The 17,857-nt window shown below is 35.6% G+C and overlaps 1 protein-coding gene across 2 annotated transcripts; it reads left to right on the plus strand.

The window, feature by feature from the left end:
• Positions 1-3,295: 3,295 nt before the first annotated feature.
• Positions 3,296-12,310, plus strand: LOC105047201 (ETHYLENE INSENSITIVE 3-like 3 protein). Of its 2 annotated transcripts, XM_010926018.4 has the most exons (4): positions 3,296-3,450; positions 3,876-3,969; positions 4,196-6,099; positions 11,574-12,310. In XM_010926018.4, exon 3 carries the CDS (start codon positions 4,282-4,284, stop codon positions 6,097-6,099), a length of 1,818 nt encoding a protein of 605 aa, XP_010924320.1. In that variant the 5' UTR covers positions 3,296-3,450; positions 3,876-3,969; positions 4,196-4,281; the 3' UTR covers positions 11,574-12,310. The 2 variants fall into 2 exon arrangements, with proteins under 2 accessions (XP_010924320.1, XP_010924321.1); XM_010926019.4 differs by lacking the exon at positions 3,876-3,969.
• The last annotated feature ends 5,547 nt before the right edge of the window (positions 12,311-17,857 follow it).

Below are 17,857 nucleotides of genomic sequence, written 5' to 3' on the forward strand. Positions count from 1 at the left end.
CTTGGTTTGGATGGATTGAGACATTTAATATGGGTTTCCTTGTCTTAACATTTCTCAGTTATATTTTTGAGCATGGATCATTTGTGGTACATCGTAGGATGTAGTATAATATCCACACCATCCATTGCATGATGGATGGTTGTATGCAGATGCAGATAGTCCAATACACACTCCTATACAGCTATTTAGAGCTATCTATTATGTGATAAACGGTATGCAAGATACACCACATCATGCAATACATCGCAGATGCCATAGGAAATCCATGCCCTATATTTTTATCATGTTGAAGAGTAAAAGTTTTATTTAAATCAAGATGTATGATAAATACTATTCTAAAAATATGATTTACCTCTAATGTATAGATTTGCGGCGATTTCATCCTCAAAGGATAACAATCTGGTTTCATCCGATTCTATTATAACAACGCGTATATTTGCTAAAAGGCTTAATCCAAAAAAAATACTTTAGTTGTCTGAAAAATGAAAAAAAATAAAAAAAAAATAGGAAACAATACACTTGTGGTAGTAGAATCTCTTCCTCGGAATTTTCTAAGACTGCAACAAAGAGAACGAGGATGGGAGTAGATGCGAGGTGTTCGATCATAATCTTTCGGGAAGAAGCGCCAGGCAAAAGACATGCGGCAGACGTGGCCAGCTGACCAGTTTCCATAAAGTCTAATTTGAAATTTTTATTTACACAATAGAACTTATTTTTATATATTAGAGACTAAAAAATAAAGATATTTTAAAATTTTTGAACTAATTAAAATTTAGGGGACATGATTGGTCTTACTTTAAAAAAATTTAATTCGTTAAATTAAAAACTCCAATAATTTATAGGAGTAGAATTTTAGTACTTGTAATGCATACGAAAAACTTATTTAAATTATTTTTTTGTTCCTGATTATATTTTTTCGGATTCCTTCCATAATTTGGTAGTTTTTCTTTTGAAGCTCTAAGTTGCTCACCTAATTACCAACAATGGCTTTTGGTCGGATGTTTCTCTTAAATATAATAAAAAAATATTGTTTATTCAAAATCACATTGCTAAGGTATATTACAAGATGATTTTCTCTTTTTATTTCAATGGAAAGTGGATAAAGTTAGAAATTATATTACAAGATGATATTCCTTTGAAAGATGAACATACATAAAAAATAATCCACGTGGAAGAAGGCAAGCCCTAAAATGATTGCACTAATATTTGAGAGCCTTTTGCCTACATCTTGCTCGGTAAAAGTGGTCTATGGACTTTGAAGAGTGTTTGTTAATTTTTTCAACATTGATTTTATTTTAATTGTTATGTGTACTAATTTTTCAAGTAAGCTAAAACCTGTCACCATCCAATGAGTTCCCAGTTATGGTTTTCATTGTAACTTGTTACACCAACCCCATTAGTTGATTCTTTGGATCCTCGAAGGGGATGCCACGTGCATAATTTATCATCGTGAAATTAAAATATATTATCATGCATACTTTAAATACATAAAAAGGATTTAAATAACCCTATCCATCCACTTTGATTGTACAAAGGTATTTTTATATAATGATACTTTCGTAATGCATTAAAAATTTTTTCAGACATTATAATTTTGTAATTTCTTCTCAATAGGAGTAAATATAATAACTTATTGAAATTTGATCTTTTTATAATAGTTTTGTTGCGGACACTCAAAGAATGGTCTAGATATCATTACATTTTACGATAATTTATGCATATGCAACCTTTTTAACTAAAACATCATCTTATCAAAACAGCTATCATATTCAATAACAAGAACAATAACAATAATATGGATGTGTGTATCAAGGAAAATATCATAATTTCATGATGATATCTGTTCAAACAAGCCCATCTTATTGTGAAAGATGTCCTACTTGTTTTCCTCAAAATAACTCAAAAGATAGTCTTTAATAAGCCTAAAATGCTCTCTATATATGCACTTACTTCTAGAGGATATGATCAGAACTTCTTCAAAATATCATAAGATAAATTTTCAAAAAAAAATTATTATTATATTTTAGTTCAGTCGACACTCTCCCTTGCCATCTAAATTCTAAAGTTGTGTTTGATGCATCACCAAACAATCTTAAAAGATAATGTGGATTGCCTTCAAGATAGATTGTCATCATTAAATTATCAGTAATATTGATTACTGTGTTTAGTATATACAAATAATATTATAGTAAAATTACTGAGAATCTTGATTGACATATTTGGTATGACAATTAGATCATCAGTAATGTAAAATTAAAATTTTAAAATATCTTCATAAAATTTTATGAAATTTTAAATTACTGAAGAAGAATTTGATTTTATTTTCTAAATTTAAATCAAAATTTTTAAAATATACTTGACAAGAGAAAGGGATGGCGACTGGGTCATCAGATGAGGGGTGGCAGTAATGGAGGCGAGAGAGGAGAGGTTGATGTCGACGTAGAAGTAGAGTCCGTGGTCGGAGATGACGAGGGCACAGGCGGAGGGGAGGCGGTCGAGGGCAGCATAGGCACGGAAGAGTTCGGAGAATAAAGGAAGGGTGAGAGCCACCGAAGGAGGGGGTGGATTTTATGTGGTTTTTTTTTTTAAAATAATTTTATCAAAAAAAAATTATAATATTATCAAATAAGTGATAATCAGGATAGTCACCTCTCTTCAAGATAATCTAAATTATCTTTTGAGAAATAATTTAGATTATCAAAATAATGTAGATTGTCATCTAAAAAATATACTAAATATAATAATCTAATAAATTTATTTTAAATTACTGACAACCTGGATAGATTGTCGAATACAACCTAAGAAAAGGGATAGGGGTAAAAAAAAAAAAAAAAATAGATGCATGGATAATATTTATGTGAAAGCTCTTGTAAATATCTTATATTAGATTTTTAAATCGCATGAGAGTGAGATAGAACCATCTTGATTTTTTCTCATGGAATGGAATACCTTATCTCGCTTCCTTCCGGCATTTTGGATAGGAGATGTTTCAAGACTTTCTGATTGGAACAATGAGATGATAATGAAATGATCCTGTGTCGATATATAGGATGACATCTCATTTCAATGTTTCATGTGATATCTCGTTGGGATCGGAATCATGGCTGTCGGGGACAGTGCACCCTCCCATGTCAAGGCCGAAAAAGTGGTGTTCATCGCACGAGCAATTTCCTTGTACCAGTGTGATACGTTGAACCGGAAGAAAAATTTTGGTCCATTGAACTTGCTCACTTTGACCAGAATAAAGAAATATAAAGTTTCTGTTTTTGACGAACCAAAGAAATATAAAGGTGGTTGCCTTTTTGGACATTGCACGTTTTTTAGCATAAATCCACGCTGGCTTGTCTCTGTTCTCCCTCGGCTTCTCCATCCTCTCATCGGAAATAACAGCCCGAGCGGGGTTTCAATCTCCTATAGATTCTGGAGCGGTTCGATTCGAGCTCTGATTTGGTACAGATTCGATCCTTTTCTTTCTTAATAATAGTTTCAGCTTTGTATACAGATATTTCCGTCTCTGATTCGTTTTTCATTGAAAAAAAATAGCTTGTCGATTCGAATTCCATCGTCGAATCAATAGAAATGGAAATGGGTTTTCATCAACGGGTGATGGGGAATAGGATTTGGTCGTCTTTAGCGTTGATGGAAGTCGGAAGTGGGGTTTTTGATGAAATATAGCTTGTGTTTGCTCCTGTTTGCATGTTTCTATTCGTTTAATCGATTGGTTTCGCGTGTTGTAAATTAATCCGTTATTGTTTCTGGTTGTGAATCATGCAGGAGTTGTCTGATATTTTTGGATGTCAAGGGATGGGAAATCTCGAAATTGAGTTTGTTATATTAATCATAATTTAGCTTCTTTTTTTCCCTTTTGTTTTTAGGTTGGCAGCAGGAGCTGTTTTAAATCGTTAAATAGATGGAAGGGATGCGTTTGTGAAGGCGTTCCTTGATAACAGTATTAAAATTCTCTTATAGGTGATTTTTTTCATGAATTTGTTTTTCTTCTCTTGCGTTTTTTTTTGCATGGAAAAGTACAATATATGTTTATGATTTGGCACTGAGCAGGTTGATTAAGCTCTCAAATAATTATGATAACTTGCTGAGACATAGATGATCTTGGATATTTAGGGAATATTTGTACTGGAACAGATAGGCTTGTGTGAACTAACTTAGTTTTCTTTATATCCTGCAACTTTGGTAGGACTTGAAACTATCTGGGATGATCACTGAGGAGAAAGTTTTCTGACTGAAGTACAGAAAAATCAATCAGGGTTAAAACCAAATAAGATGGATCACCTTGCAGCGCTGGCACAGGAGTTGAATGATGGTTCAGATTTCGAAGTTGATGATGTAAGATGTGAAAACCTTACAGAGAATGATGTTAGTGATGAAGAAATTGAACCAGATGACTTGGCAAAACGGATGTGGAAGGACAGAGTCAAGCTTAAGAGAATCAAGGAGCGGCAAAAGCTTGCTGCCCAACAGGCTTCTGAAAAGCCAAAGCCCAAGCAGCCTTCCGAGCAGGCTCGTAGGAAAAAGATGTCCAGAGCACAAGATGGGATACTTAAGTACATGTTGAAGTTAATGGAGGTGTGTAATGCTCGTGGATTTGTCTATGGCATAATACCTGAAAAGGGAAAGCCTGTAAGTGGTGCTTCAGATAACATACGGGCTTGGTGGAAGGAGAAGGTGAAGTTTGATAAGAATGGACCTGCTGCTATAGCAAAGTATGAGGCAGAGAATTTTGCAGCCCAGAGTGCACAGAATAAAGGAGGCAAAAATCATCACAGGCTTATGGATCTTCAAGATGCTACCTTGGCATCACTTCTGTCATCATTGATTCAACATTGCAACCCACCACAGCGTAAATATCCATTAGAGAAGGGTGTTCCACCCCCTTGGTGGCCTTCAGGAAATGAGGACTGGTGGGTTGATTTGGGATTACCAAAGGGTCAAGCCCCCTCTTATAAGAAACCGCATGATCTGAAGAAGGTGTGGAAGGTTGGAATACTAACTGGTGTGATTAAACACATGTCTCCAAACATTGGAAAAATCAAAAACCAAGTCCGGAAATCAAAGTGCTTGCAGGATAAGATGAGTGCTAAAGAGAGCTCTATTTGGTTAGGAGTGTTAAATAGAGAGGAAATGATTGTTCATCAGCTCAGCAGTGACAATGGAATGTCTGATGTAACTCACCATAGTGGTTCTGGGGAGAGAAGGGAGGATTCCAATAGCAGTAGTAACGAATATGATGTTGATGATTTTGAAGATGCCTGTGGTTCTGTATCATCTAAGGATGATGGGAGACATCCGCAGGTGAATCCTCAAACTTGTGGAGATAATACCACATTGGCGGAAAGGGAAAATTGCCCAGTTGAAAATGCCAACCAACCTGTTCAAGGTAAGGAGCAAGTAGGTAAACAACCAAGGCCAAAAAGACCTCGAGTAAGTTCAACAATTGTTGATCAGCAAGCAACAATGGCTCAGAATGAGCACCGACCGGAGGAATCAAGAAATGCTATTCCAGATATGAATTGCACAGACTTGCCTATTACCGGTTATCATATGCCAAATGTTAACCAGGGAGAATGCAGAAATCCAACTTCAAAACAGTATGACAATCCTAGAAACCAGTACCTTCTCCCGGAAATTAGAATTAACAATTTAAGAGTCGTCCCTTCTTCTAATGTTACTGAACAAAGCATGCATGTTGATGACCAGCCCTTACTATATCCAGGTGTAGGGCATAGTGAGTTACAATCTGGGAACAATTTTGGGTCAGGAACCAATTTCCAATTTTTCTCCTCATCAATGGAATATGTGCTTCCTCAGGACAAACAGCAGTTCACTGATCATGAAATAAGACCCAAGGGTACTGTTCCTATTAACAATAACATCGATGGCATGGAACCAAACAGAAATTCAGATGCAGCTGCTGGAGGAATGCATACATTTGTAGATGAACCCTTCTACAGTGAGCCTGATAAGTTTGTTGACAATTCTTTTGATGGACTGCCACCGGATTACATTGGGATTAACAGTCCAATTTTTGACATTGATGACCTGCTGCGAGATGATGATTTAATGGAGTACTTGGGAACATAAGTGAGTAAAAGACTTTGTCATGTCATTTGTTCTTAATGCTCATTTTCTTAGATCCTTTGGTCCTTTTATTCTCTCCCTTGTAATCTGCTTCATAGGAAAAGGTGTTAAGCACCTTTCTCTTAGTTGCTTTATCCAACTCCCTCTTCATGTTGGCATAGTTTAATTGAACCATCAAGTCATAATTATATTAAGGAAGAGAAAGAATGATTGTTTTGAGTATTGAGGTATTAACTATCTTGTGACATGAATAGCAATTAAAGGCTTCTTCTTCTTCTCCTTCCTTTGCATAAAACAAGTCAAAAAAAATCCATGTTATGGTATCACCATGTTATACTTCTAGGAGTCATAGTTAAGAATATATTGTTTTTTTAAAAATCCTTTTGATCTTAGATTTTTACTTTTTCTGAATGAAGTGCTGGAAAGACTAGACACTGGAGCATAGCATTCTGATTAATGGAACTAATTAAACTCCAAATGGATGTGTCAGTTTAGTTTCCTACTAATTTGTCATGATGATTGAACCTTGTCTCAACTATTGAGGTCAGTATTACAATTTGTTATTTACTGATCATTCCAAATAACAGTTGCATCCAATATCACTACAACTTTTCTTTTAAAATCATTAGCTAGATACTTTATTGTCATGAGGTTTTCTATTGCTTAAGATGATATGATATATAAAAATAAATGTTTTCCTACTCTTACAGCATTGCTAATCTGAGTGTGTCTTTGCAAGCAAGAGCTTTGTTTAGTGTCAAATATCCAGGAGACAAGGGAGAACTACAATAAGTCAAGGTTGTCAAGGTGACTAGGTGATCTCTAGTCGGCAAAGGCCCTAACTGCCTAGGTGCCTAAGTGGACTGCCTAGTGACAAAGGCAATCCATTTGAAAAGGGCAAAAAATACATAAATGTCTAAAAATGACATAAATCTATTTTATTTTTCAGATCATACATATGAATGGCCAAATAGCATACTAAGAGTTAAAATTGATTAAAACTGTGACATGATTTCATCATATATTGATTGACCAAGTCAAATATAAGTGTGTAAGTGATAGCAAAAGCAAATTGCTGAAGTTAAATCATAAAAAATACAAATTTGACTAGTCAAAATTCTAAAGCTTGGAAGTCATAATTGAAATCCCATGTTTGCATTATGAAAAGAAAGTACTGCAATAGCGAGGAAGATATAGAACAAATGAAAGAACAGAGGATGAACAAAATAGACAAAAATAGAGTTGAGAAAGGTTTCAATAAAAGAGGAAGAAAAAGAGAAGAAAAAGAAAGGATCTTTCAATGAGTGTGGGAATAAATATAAGAGTAACATGAGAAGAAGGGAGGAAGAAAAAGGGAAAAAAATATAGGGAGAAAGAGAGACATTGGGATAATTTTGGCAGTCAGAAAAACTGTCAACAGCCTACCGGAGGGTAGTTTGTTAGTTGAGTGGTTGCTGGGAATGCTCTATGATAGCCTTTAGTTGGTGGTGCAAAAGGGGATAAGTAGATGACAGCTGGTTGAGAGCTACTCACTTGCCCTAAAGTATAAATTGGTGCATGGGGATCTAGGATTCATGGAGGTAACCCTCTGTGGTTGGGATAACCATCATTGGCTATGATTTTACTTATTTTAATTGCAAGCAATTTGTGTCTAGGACCTTGGATGGGGTACATCAAACCATGAATGGTTTTCGATTAGTATATACTTATATGGATGGCTGAGCTGGTAATGCCCAAACTACCTACCCAACCAATATTTGCTGTCTTGGTACCGGATTCTATACAAGTATCATTCTGTTACAGTGTTGGTACACAATTTGGTATGGTATGAGATGGCGTATCGAGTGTCGGTATAATACAAGACATCATATTAGTCCAACAGCAGTATGGTACGGTATGGGATGTATCGAACGGTTTAGCTTGGTACAACATTCCAGACACCCAACCCCTAGCTATAATGATTTTTCTCAAGTGATCGAATTACTTCATTCACAGGGAGTCCTCTCAGACCTGTACAAGTTCCTAGTACACAATCTTAATTGTGGCAAAACCACCCTAGTTGTCAAGCTAAGACCAAATGTTAGTTACATTCATTTACCTGAAGTTCTTCTCAGCTTTTTGAGATACTCAAGCTGATGAATTAAACATTCTTTTAGCTGTCATCCCAAGTTCACTTGTGACAGTAACCAAGTTTGCGTCTCTTGTTAGCTTTAACATAGCTATTAGCAGAATTTTCCTTCAACTCATAGTAATAGGCTGTTTTGTTTGGTGCTTGTTCAAATTCTTGTTTTCTTATCCTAATATGTTACTTAACTTTAAGCTTAGCAAGATGATTAAAGATGTGTTGAAGGCTATCAAGTTATTTCTCCAACCATGTTAATGGAGAGCATTTGATGGGAGAAACACGATAGAGAATAATTTGATGGATCGGAATTTTGAGCTGCATACTTTTTTCAAAATATATATGTACATATTAGACTCAGTTAAAGAGGAACTTCCAATGCATTCAGAATGTCCTTGATATAGATAGAATGAAGCAAATACTTCTATTTGACACACTGTGATTACGAATTTATGGTGAACCCTGGATATGGTTATTGGTGTGGTGATTTGAAGGATACATATTTGGCTAAGAAGCTTTAGTTGCAGGAAGCCGCCTTCTTGATTGCACCATCACACTTCATAGCACAGCCATCTCTAGACATTAGTTAGTAGCTCAGAATGGTTGTGAAATTGATTTAGAGAGGAATGAAAACAACAATTCTGATTAGTTGTCTGAGATTGCATGCTGAAAAAATAGAAGGAAAAGGAAATCAACTAAATGAAACAGGTCTATCTTCTTCTGGCCTGGCTTCTTATTAGATTGATACAAAAAGGCTTCAAAACAATGGCTTAAGGGAACCTTAAATAGAAGATTATGTACTCTCTTTTTTTTCCCATCCATTTTGTAAAATAGATCTTGGTTCCTAATGTTATAATTCTAAGGGATAACTGATGCAATGCATTAAGCCGTTATTTTATTTCATTCATCAAGTCATCATTTTTCTTTATTTCGTTGGTGGTGTTAGACTTAATCTAGTTTAATTATTTTGAGAAAGATTGGATAGGTTGATCCAAATCCGAACCAAATTCTTTTTTTTATTTTTAGCCAAATAGGGATGCCAATCTAGATTTGTGGAGACCACATATTCTCTAACAGATTTATCTTTTATTAGAGAAGAGGAAAAGAAAAGAAAAAGGGGAAAGAGAAAAAAAAGAGAGGAAAAAGAAAAGAGGAAAGAGAAAAATAGCATTTTTGGACCAATCAAAAGGAAAAAAATAGAGAAGAGGGAAAGAAAAGAAAAGGGGGAAAGAGGAAAAAAGAGAAAAGAGAAAAAAATGGTATTTTGAGACTGATCAAAAAGGGAAAAAAGAGAAGAAAGAAGAAAGAAGGTTATAAATATTGGCTTTGGGTCTTGGTAAGGGAAAAAAAAGAGACTTCACAAAAATCCTAAATCTTCCTCTCTTTACATACGGCTTCCCCTCTATCTTTTGATTCGTGGTCGCTTCTTCCTCGCGCTCAGACTGATCTATCATTTTTCTCCGCTTCTTCCGGATCCTCCTTGCCTTTCATCTTTTCCATGCTGGAGTTTGTCTACCGCGGTGCTGCCAACTTTGTTGGTTGTGGATAACCCGCATCTGGTGAACCAGTTGCAACTTTGAACCTTGCCGTCCTTTGTCTTCTCATCCAAGGTAATCAACATTTCACGTAACCATCATAACATTTTATGTTCTTAACCTTCTATCAAAACTTATCCACTTTCTTTTAATAATTAAGCTTAGAAAGATTCGATTCCTGGATGTTTCTTTGGTGTGCTTGGTGTTGGTGTATTGAACTCGATTGTTGGCCTTTTTTTTTTTCAGTTCTTATGATTGTTGTTAATCTAGATCTACATTATATTGCTGCTGAAATTTACTTTATTTCCTATGCTGGGGAATCTTAAGTTCAACTTAAAGATCTTATCAAATTTAGATTCAGAATCTAGGATTGCATTTTGTCCTTTAAAGTCCTCTTCCCACTGCACTGCTATAGTAAAGCAGCTACAGTACTGCAACAGCACTTGCGGCTACATTAATAACCACAGCCTATGTACATTTTTTGATATTTTTTTTTAGTGATTGCATAACCAGTAGGATGCCCTTTTAATAACCATCTAGTGAATGTTTGTGGCATTAAGGTTTTCTAGGATAGATGGAGCTTGTCTCTCTTCATTAGTGTTGTGGGTATCTGGTCTCTTGAGAATGTTCTATGCTTTGTTTGCTTCATTTAAGACAATCAGTGTTCTTATCAGGCTGCAACCAAATGGTATCAGCTCTCTTCCTTTTAATTTTCTCTTTGCAAACACTCCTTGATATCCCTAATCTAGTGATGCTTTTTTTGGCTGTTACCAGCATTTACAGGCAATTAAGATGACCTTTTAATTCCTTGTTTTTACATCTTTATCAACAAAATATCATTTCAACTTCTCTAGTGATTGCTCCTTTGCTTGGAGGTAGTGAACATTGTTTTGTTCTGAACCATACTGGAGGGAACGACTTTCTTACTAGAGACTCTGATGGGAGAATCATGCTAGAGAACCCCTTCCAGGCTAGGTCAATACTATGGGATGGATTGCATGTTAAAAGATGCACTTTGTTACTAGAGTCTTTGATGGGAGAATCCTGGTAGAGAATCACTTCAGGGATAATTCAACACTGTGGGAGGGATTGGATGTTAAAAGATGTACGGTTCTTCTGGGATAATTGCATATATTAAATTTGGTGAAACAGGAACTTGCAGCTTATTCCGGATGCCCATGAAGAGAAGTGTCGGCAAAAATAAGTCTTTGTCAAGAAAATTAATTCTATCCTAAGTTGTGCAGATTGTCAGTACATTGTGCAGATTGTGAGCACATTGTTTTGGCTAAGTTCAAGCTGTCAAAATTTGAGAACTGATTTAAATGATGTATTCCTTTGGCAGTAAAATAATCTTTCAATTGTGTGATGCTTAAATACCTAGGAGTTGTTCCAAGCATACTCAGAAAATAGGTTTTATACACCACAATATGATTGCGACTCCTCTCTAGATGCTGGTTTCAGACGATCTGTCTGGTTGTGATTTGTGAAATTGATTTAGAAAGTCTGACCATCTGAGTGGTCCTCTGGGACTGCACCCAGTGAAATATCTCCAGAAGAGATTGAAGAGATAGATTTGAGCTCACTTCTATAAACTATTAATTGGTAGGTAACTGGTCACAAAGGTATGGTTGGAAAAGGTAAACGAACCTAGTGTGCTCATGATGAGGCAACATACTTGGCAAATGTTTCTCATCCCCAGAGAGTATGTTTGGCTTTACTTTTATTCCTGAGCCTTATAAAGTACTTTAAAATTTTAGAGCCCTAGGGACTGGACTTTATTTGGTCATGATTGTATGATGATAATCTGATTTTGGTTTCAGGTCTGCAATGTACTTGCACAACGTGATTGATGAAGATAAGAGGCATCGCCCATTGGCCACATCGCTGTGGGCCCTGGACAGCAATGCTATTGTGATCTGGTCTCCAATTTTGGATTATGTTAGGAGGCTGGTGCCCAACTTGTGAACCTCTGGAGGAACATTTGCTTGCTTTCTAAATGCAAATAACTTGGGATACAATCAAGACTTGTGGACAGGCAAAATTAACTGATACTTAGAGATGACTAGCTATGAAAGTGAAGTTGGCAGGTTGGAAAGTAAAACCATATCTTTTATTCTATTCCTTACATCAACTAGCCAAACCAGTCTCCTGTTCCATGCATATAAGATGGGTTACTGAGGTTGGGCAGACCTGTACCGAGCCAGAATAAAGAGTTGACTACTTGTGGAACAATCTGATCCAATGGGTGATGTCTTGGTCTAAATTTGGACCCATATGCTATTGGTATGGATTGGACAAAATCTGACTGCAACTGGAGCAAACGTGGTTTGAATGTGTTTATGTAAAACTGAGTTCATATTTTATTTCTTGATCACTCTACAGTTCAATGGTGTTAAGGCTTGAAGAATTTATAGCTTTACTGTTGATTGGTTATGTACAGCTGAAAATTAAATCAGGTTAACCTGACCCCTGTCCTATCCATTCAGAGATTAGGGTGGGGTTGGGTTTGATTGGCAGCCTAACAAAATTAATATAGAATTGTCAGTTACTCATACAAGACCCCCTGTAAATGATATCTGTGGACAGTGATTTACATAGAGCATCTCAGATTTTTCAGAATCTCTTCTAAGTTTTACAATCTCAAGGTCAGAACATGTAATTCTGTGTGCTGGTTTAAATCATCTTGCTCATAATATAATCATTGTCTTTCTTTACTGAAATCTCAGTTAATGCTCCGGTTCCCTTAGGATTAGACCTGATGTAACCAGATTGTCGTCGACCAAAATTTTACTTAAGCTAACCAACTCCTGCTTGCTCTTTGTTGAAGGATGCGGAATCCTTTTTGGTTTAAGTAGCTTGGCAAGTCTGATTGTGGCTGCGCAAATTTATGATCTCACCAAAGCATCCAAGTCCAACTCCTGCTGTTAGATTTGATTTCTTCAAAAAAAGAAAAAAAAACAAAAAGGAAAACTGGTAGATTTAATCAAAATCTGAGAAAGTGTTTCGAGGATATCTTTGTTGTATTATGATTTACATGACGGCATACTACAGTGGTGGTTATGTGACATGAGGTATCATGATGTTATGATGCTGTTGTACAATGATGCAAGCTATTAGTTCCTGTCTGTTTCCCCGATATTACATAGCGCGGGTTTTGCTTGGTGGTAGGGTTACTCTACTGTGATTTGGATAATATACAAAAGTTTGCATGTATAGTGGCATCAAGATATTCTTTTAATTTATATGTGGTATATGGTTTTGAAATGGCTTCAATAAAAAAACAGAGAAAGATAACTCCAGCTTATGGGATTTTATGTATTTTGATTTTTTTGAACTATTTTCGTACTAAATTGATGTGATCATTCATTTTGTATCAAAAAATAAATAAATAAATAACTCCAGCTATAATTTAATTTGGTTTCTTGTGCTATGATATTTTTGATTGTTAATATTTATCAATCTCCATACTTATAAGGTGATATCCTTTCATATTTTTGTATAGTGCTTGAAGGATCATTTTGTGGTCATCGTATGAATAGGTCATTTTATGATTATTATTATATTAAAAATCCAAAATTTGTGTTTCCATGCAGCAACTATGAAACCATTATGTAGTCATACTATATGAAACATGAGAAATGAAATTTAATGATAAGAATCTCCAAATTTTATTATTATAGTCAGGCCTAAATTTTTTATTTCCATAGTCGGAAATTTATGTAGGTATTATATTAAACATCAGAAATGAAATTTTATGACAAATCCTTCTTTTTTATTGTTTTGGGTAGAAAAATCTTTCTGCAATTCATTCACTATTATAAAGCTGGAATTTTGTATTTCCATATACTAAACACAAAGCCATTTTATAATCACTCATATGTATGGATATGAAATTTAAGCACGGATCCCTCTAGATTTATTAGTTATATTATAACCAAAATTCTGTATCTCCATTTGGTGATTAGAGATGATTCTACAATCAATATACGAAACATGGAAAATAAGTTTCAATGACATGTACTTTTATAGTTCATTGATTATAATATGATTCAAATTTCATATTTTTGTATGGTGACCATGGAATAATTTTGGGGTCCCTACACGAAAAATTGAAAATGAAATATAGACTCCTCAATGAATTATTATTCATTAATTATATTATATTGGCTTAGAATAATTATCTTACAGCATGGTTTGTCTTGAACTGATAATTCTAAGGTTCCATGGAATGTTAAATTCATCAGACGTGATATTTTAATCTTTCGCAACATCCTATAAAGGTTTTTGATTAGTAAATATTATAATAAAAATCCAATTATGAGGCTTTATCATGTATTCCATTAGTATTATGATATCCTATTTATTGTATGGGCTAAGATATCGGGATATCCTGAACCTTTGGATAAGAAACTAGCTCCTGTCTGCCTCAACTAGTCATGCCGTTTAACTAAGAAAGGATGCGGGATGAGAACCTATAATTTAGGATGCGTTTGATTATACTTTTTGATTTTTAATTTTTATTTTTTAAAAATATTTTTTTATTTTTTTATTTTTGTTATAGAATAAAAATAAAAAAAATAAAAAAAAAATATTTGATAATATTTTGGATGTTCATTCTACACATAACTCATTATTATTGCACTTCACAAAACATCATTCTTTTCAGCCATTCAATCAAAAATTCCCTCATTCTATCCATCAGATCATGAGCACAATGCACGCTAATAAGACTGGTCCAACACACTATATTTCTGTTAGAGCTTTCCTTGAACACCTGAGAAGCGTACTCCAGGCCACCCAGATGAGAGTAACATCTGATTAGAGAGCTCGTTACAAACACATCGAGATCGAACTCGAATTTGACAATCTACCCATAGAGTTGGGATAGAGATGAGAGGCGAGCGCAAGTCTTGATGGCAAAAGGGAATGGATGCTGTTGACCTGAAGTCGAGCAGCAGGGATGATGCTAGCAAAGAAGGATATTGAGAGTTCGACGGCTTCAACCAGGAGGACTCCGAGAACCCAAGAGTAGTGGCCAGAGCCCATCAATTGCCAGTGCTTTGGCCGTGTTGAAGCTTCTGCCTGTGGCGATCCTGACGATGGCACTGGGAAATGAGGACAAGGAGGTGCTCACATACCTAATCATCGGGTCGATAAATGGGCCGAGGATGGTGGCATCCGCTAGGATCGACGGCGGCGGTGGTGGCGATGGGGGGGGGAGGAGGAGAGGCGATGGTGCCGATGAGTGGGGGATGTCCATCTACCGCTCTTCGATTGCGGATGCTTCGATTGCTACACTAGCTTCTGGTCCCGCTAGGACTGCTCTCCTGATTTGGAGCTCATCCACCACGCCATCGAGGCCTTCGAGGAGCACCTAGCCAGCTTTGACAGAAAGGGTGGAGGAGGCGGCGAGAGGGGGAGGGGAAGGTAGCGAGCGTCGAGGCGAGTCAGAGTAAATCAGAAAGGAGCAAAAGTAAATTTTAAAAAGTAAAAAAAAATTGCTTTTCACTGAAAGCAATTATTTTTGCTTTTTACTTTTTGCTTTTTATAGTGTTACCAAATATTGCTTTTTGATTTTTATTTTTTAAAAATTAAAAAGTTTAAAAAATATTTTTTTATGGTTAACCAAATGCACCCTTAACTATTTTGGAGCTATTACAATCTCATAGCTATGTGAATTCCATGTACGGATAGATGTGTATTTTTTGTTAGTAGAAATACGATGCATGGTATCAATATAAGCTAAAATTTCTCGCGGCCAAGAAATATTTCGAGCATCAAATACAGATATTGAGATCATGGTTAGTTCCGGATGATAGCACAAGTCAACAATAGAGAAGCTTGGACTTTGGCAGCTTGCGGATAGGGGTGGCAAAAATCGATCCGGCCCACCAATCCGATCTGCATTCGACCCACTTTAAACTGGTTTAGATTTGCATTAAACAAGTTCGAATCGTAAACGGGTTGATCTGTTTAACCTGTTTAATAATCGGATCCGATTCAGATTTCAAATAGCTGATCCATTTAATCCGTTTAATAAATGGATTGGATCGAATCTAGTCGGGTCGGGTTATAACCCATTTAACCCGTGATAATTGGATCCTTTAGGGGCTTTAAGCTTTAGGGGTTCCAAGTTCCAACTTTTGGGTTTGGTCATTCAGCGGTTCCAATGTTTGCCACTTCGGTCCCATTCCATTTTCCTATCCTATCTCATTCTCGACTCTCGATGCTCTAAAATTTCCTCCTTCGGTCATCCATAGCTCCACTCCTTTGGTGGCCACCGGCGAATACTTTCACCTCCTCCGATGCTTCCACCCTCTCTTAGTTTCCTTTCTCCTTTGATTTTCTTCTTCAGTCCTTGAGAGGAGGTGCTTCATCGGCACTCGATCGTTGGCACTCAGTGGATCTACCGTCTACACTATTTTCTCTCTTTTTTTCTATTTTACTGGCTAGTGCCTTCTTCCCTAACGGCCGTTATTGAGGGGGCTTGTGCAGTTGTGCCGTTTGGTACCTTGGCCGCTCGAGATCTAAGATTTTTCTTTCTTTTGTCTTTTGGTGGCCGGTGCCTTCTTTCTCAATGGCCGTCGTCGAGAGAGCTTGTGTGATTGTGCCGCTTGGTGCCTTAGCCGCTCAAGATCTAGGATTTTTCTCTCTTTTTCTTTTTCGATGGTCAGTGCTTTCTTCCCCAATGACTGTAACCAAAGAGGCTTTTGCGATTGTGCCGCTTGATGCCTTAGCCACTCGAGATCTAAGATTTTTCTTTCTTTTCTTCTTTCGGTAGCTGATGCCCTTTTTTTCTCAATGACCGTCACTAAGGGGGGTTGGTCGCTCGAAATCTTGGATTTTTTTTTCTCTATTCCTCCTTCCGTGCTTCCTTAATCCTTCCAAGATATATTTTCTCTTCCTTAATTTTGTTTTGTATTCTTTTAAGTTTTGATTTTTATTTTTTATGCTGAATGTCAAAATGTGCAAAGATTTGTTTTAAAATTTGTGTCGAGAGGTCATGATAATTTTGAAATATCTTTTTTGCTTATTCTACTATTTCTAACGGTAATAATCTTGGACGGCCTTCTTCTACAGACAACTGATTGTTGTTGTTTTGATTTAGTTATAGATGAAATATTAAATATGAACCTCCTCTTTCTCTTTCTTTCTTTGATATTCTAACTGTTAAACGGATTAGATCGGATCGGTTAAACAGATTGTTCATTTAATAAACAAATTAAACGATAAATAGATTAAACATATTGGGTCGGATCAGTTAAACAAGTTAACTGTTTAATAAATAAGTTAAATCGATCGGATTGGATGATCTGTTTATTAAATAAGTCAGAGTCAAATTTGAAAATCTCATCTGTTTAATAAATAGATCGGATTCAAATTTGATATTTTTTTATCCGATCCGTATCTGATTCAATCTGTTTATAATTCAATTTGATTTGATTGCCGCCCCCTAATCATGGGTATATCATTCCCTTTGCTTTGGCTAAGATCTTGCTGAAGTGATTGCAGGGATATTGCATCCACTAAAGCGTTAGTTCTGGCCCATCCTGCAACGCAATCTTCCATCAGATTTATATCCAACGGTCAGAAGAATCGCAGCTCTCTTGGGGAAAAGCCCAATCCTGCTCAGGAGAGATGATATTGCCAGTATACCATTCGACCCGTTTATGCATATCCTAATCAAGGATGCATTTAATTTGTGGGATGGATTTTTTTTCCCTAAAAGGTAATTTTCTAGTTTTTTTAGAATATGTTGCGAAAAAATATAATTTTGATAGATTTGATTGAACAGTGATTTATTTCAAAATAATTTTTATTTGATTGGACATTTATTTTATTAAAAAATTATATAAAATATTTATTATATTCTTAATAGATATAAAAACATATTTTTTTATTAAAATATAAATATAATAGTTATAACGTTAAATCATAATAATTTATTATATTAATAAAATATTCATATATATTGATATAATATTAATATTTTAATATAACAAATTTATTAATATAATATAATATATTAATAAAAAATAATTTTATTAATAAATCGATTGTAAAACAGTAAAGACAAAAATTGGGCACGTGCTCAGCACGAAAT

Source organism: Elaeis guineensis, chromosome 6 (genome assembly GCF_000442705.2).
Source record: "Elaeis guineensis isolate ETL-2024a chromosome 6, EG11, whole genome shotgun sequence".
In the NCBI taxonomy this organism is placed as follows: domain Eukaryota; kingdom Viridiplantae; phylum Streptophyta; class Magnoliopsida; order Arecales; family Arecaceae; genus Elaeis; species Elaeis guineensis.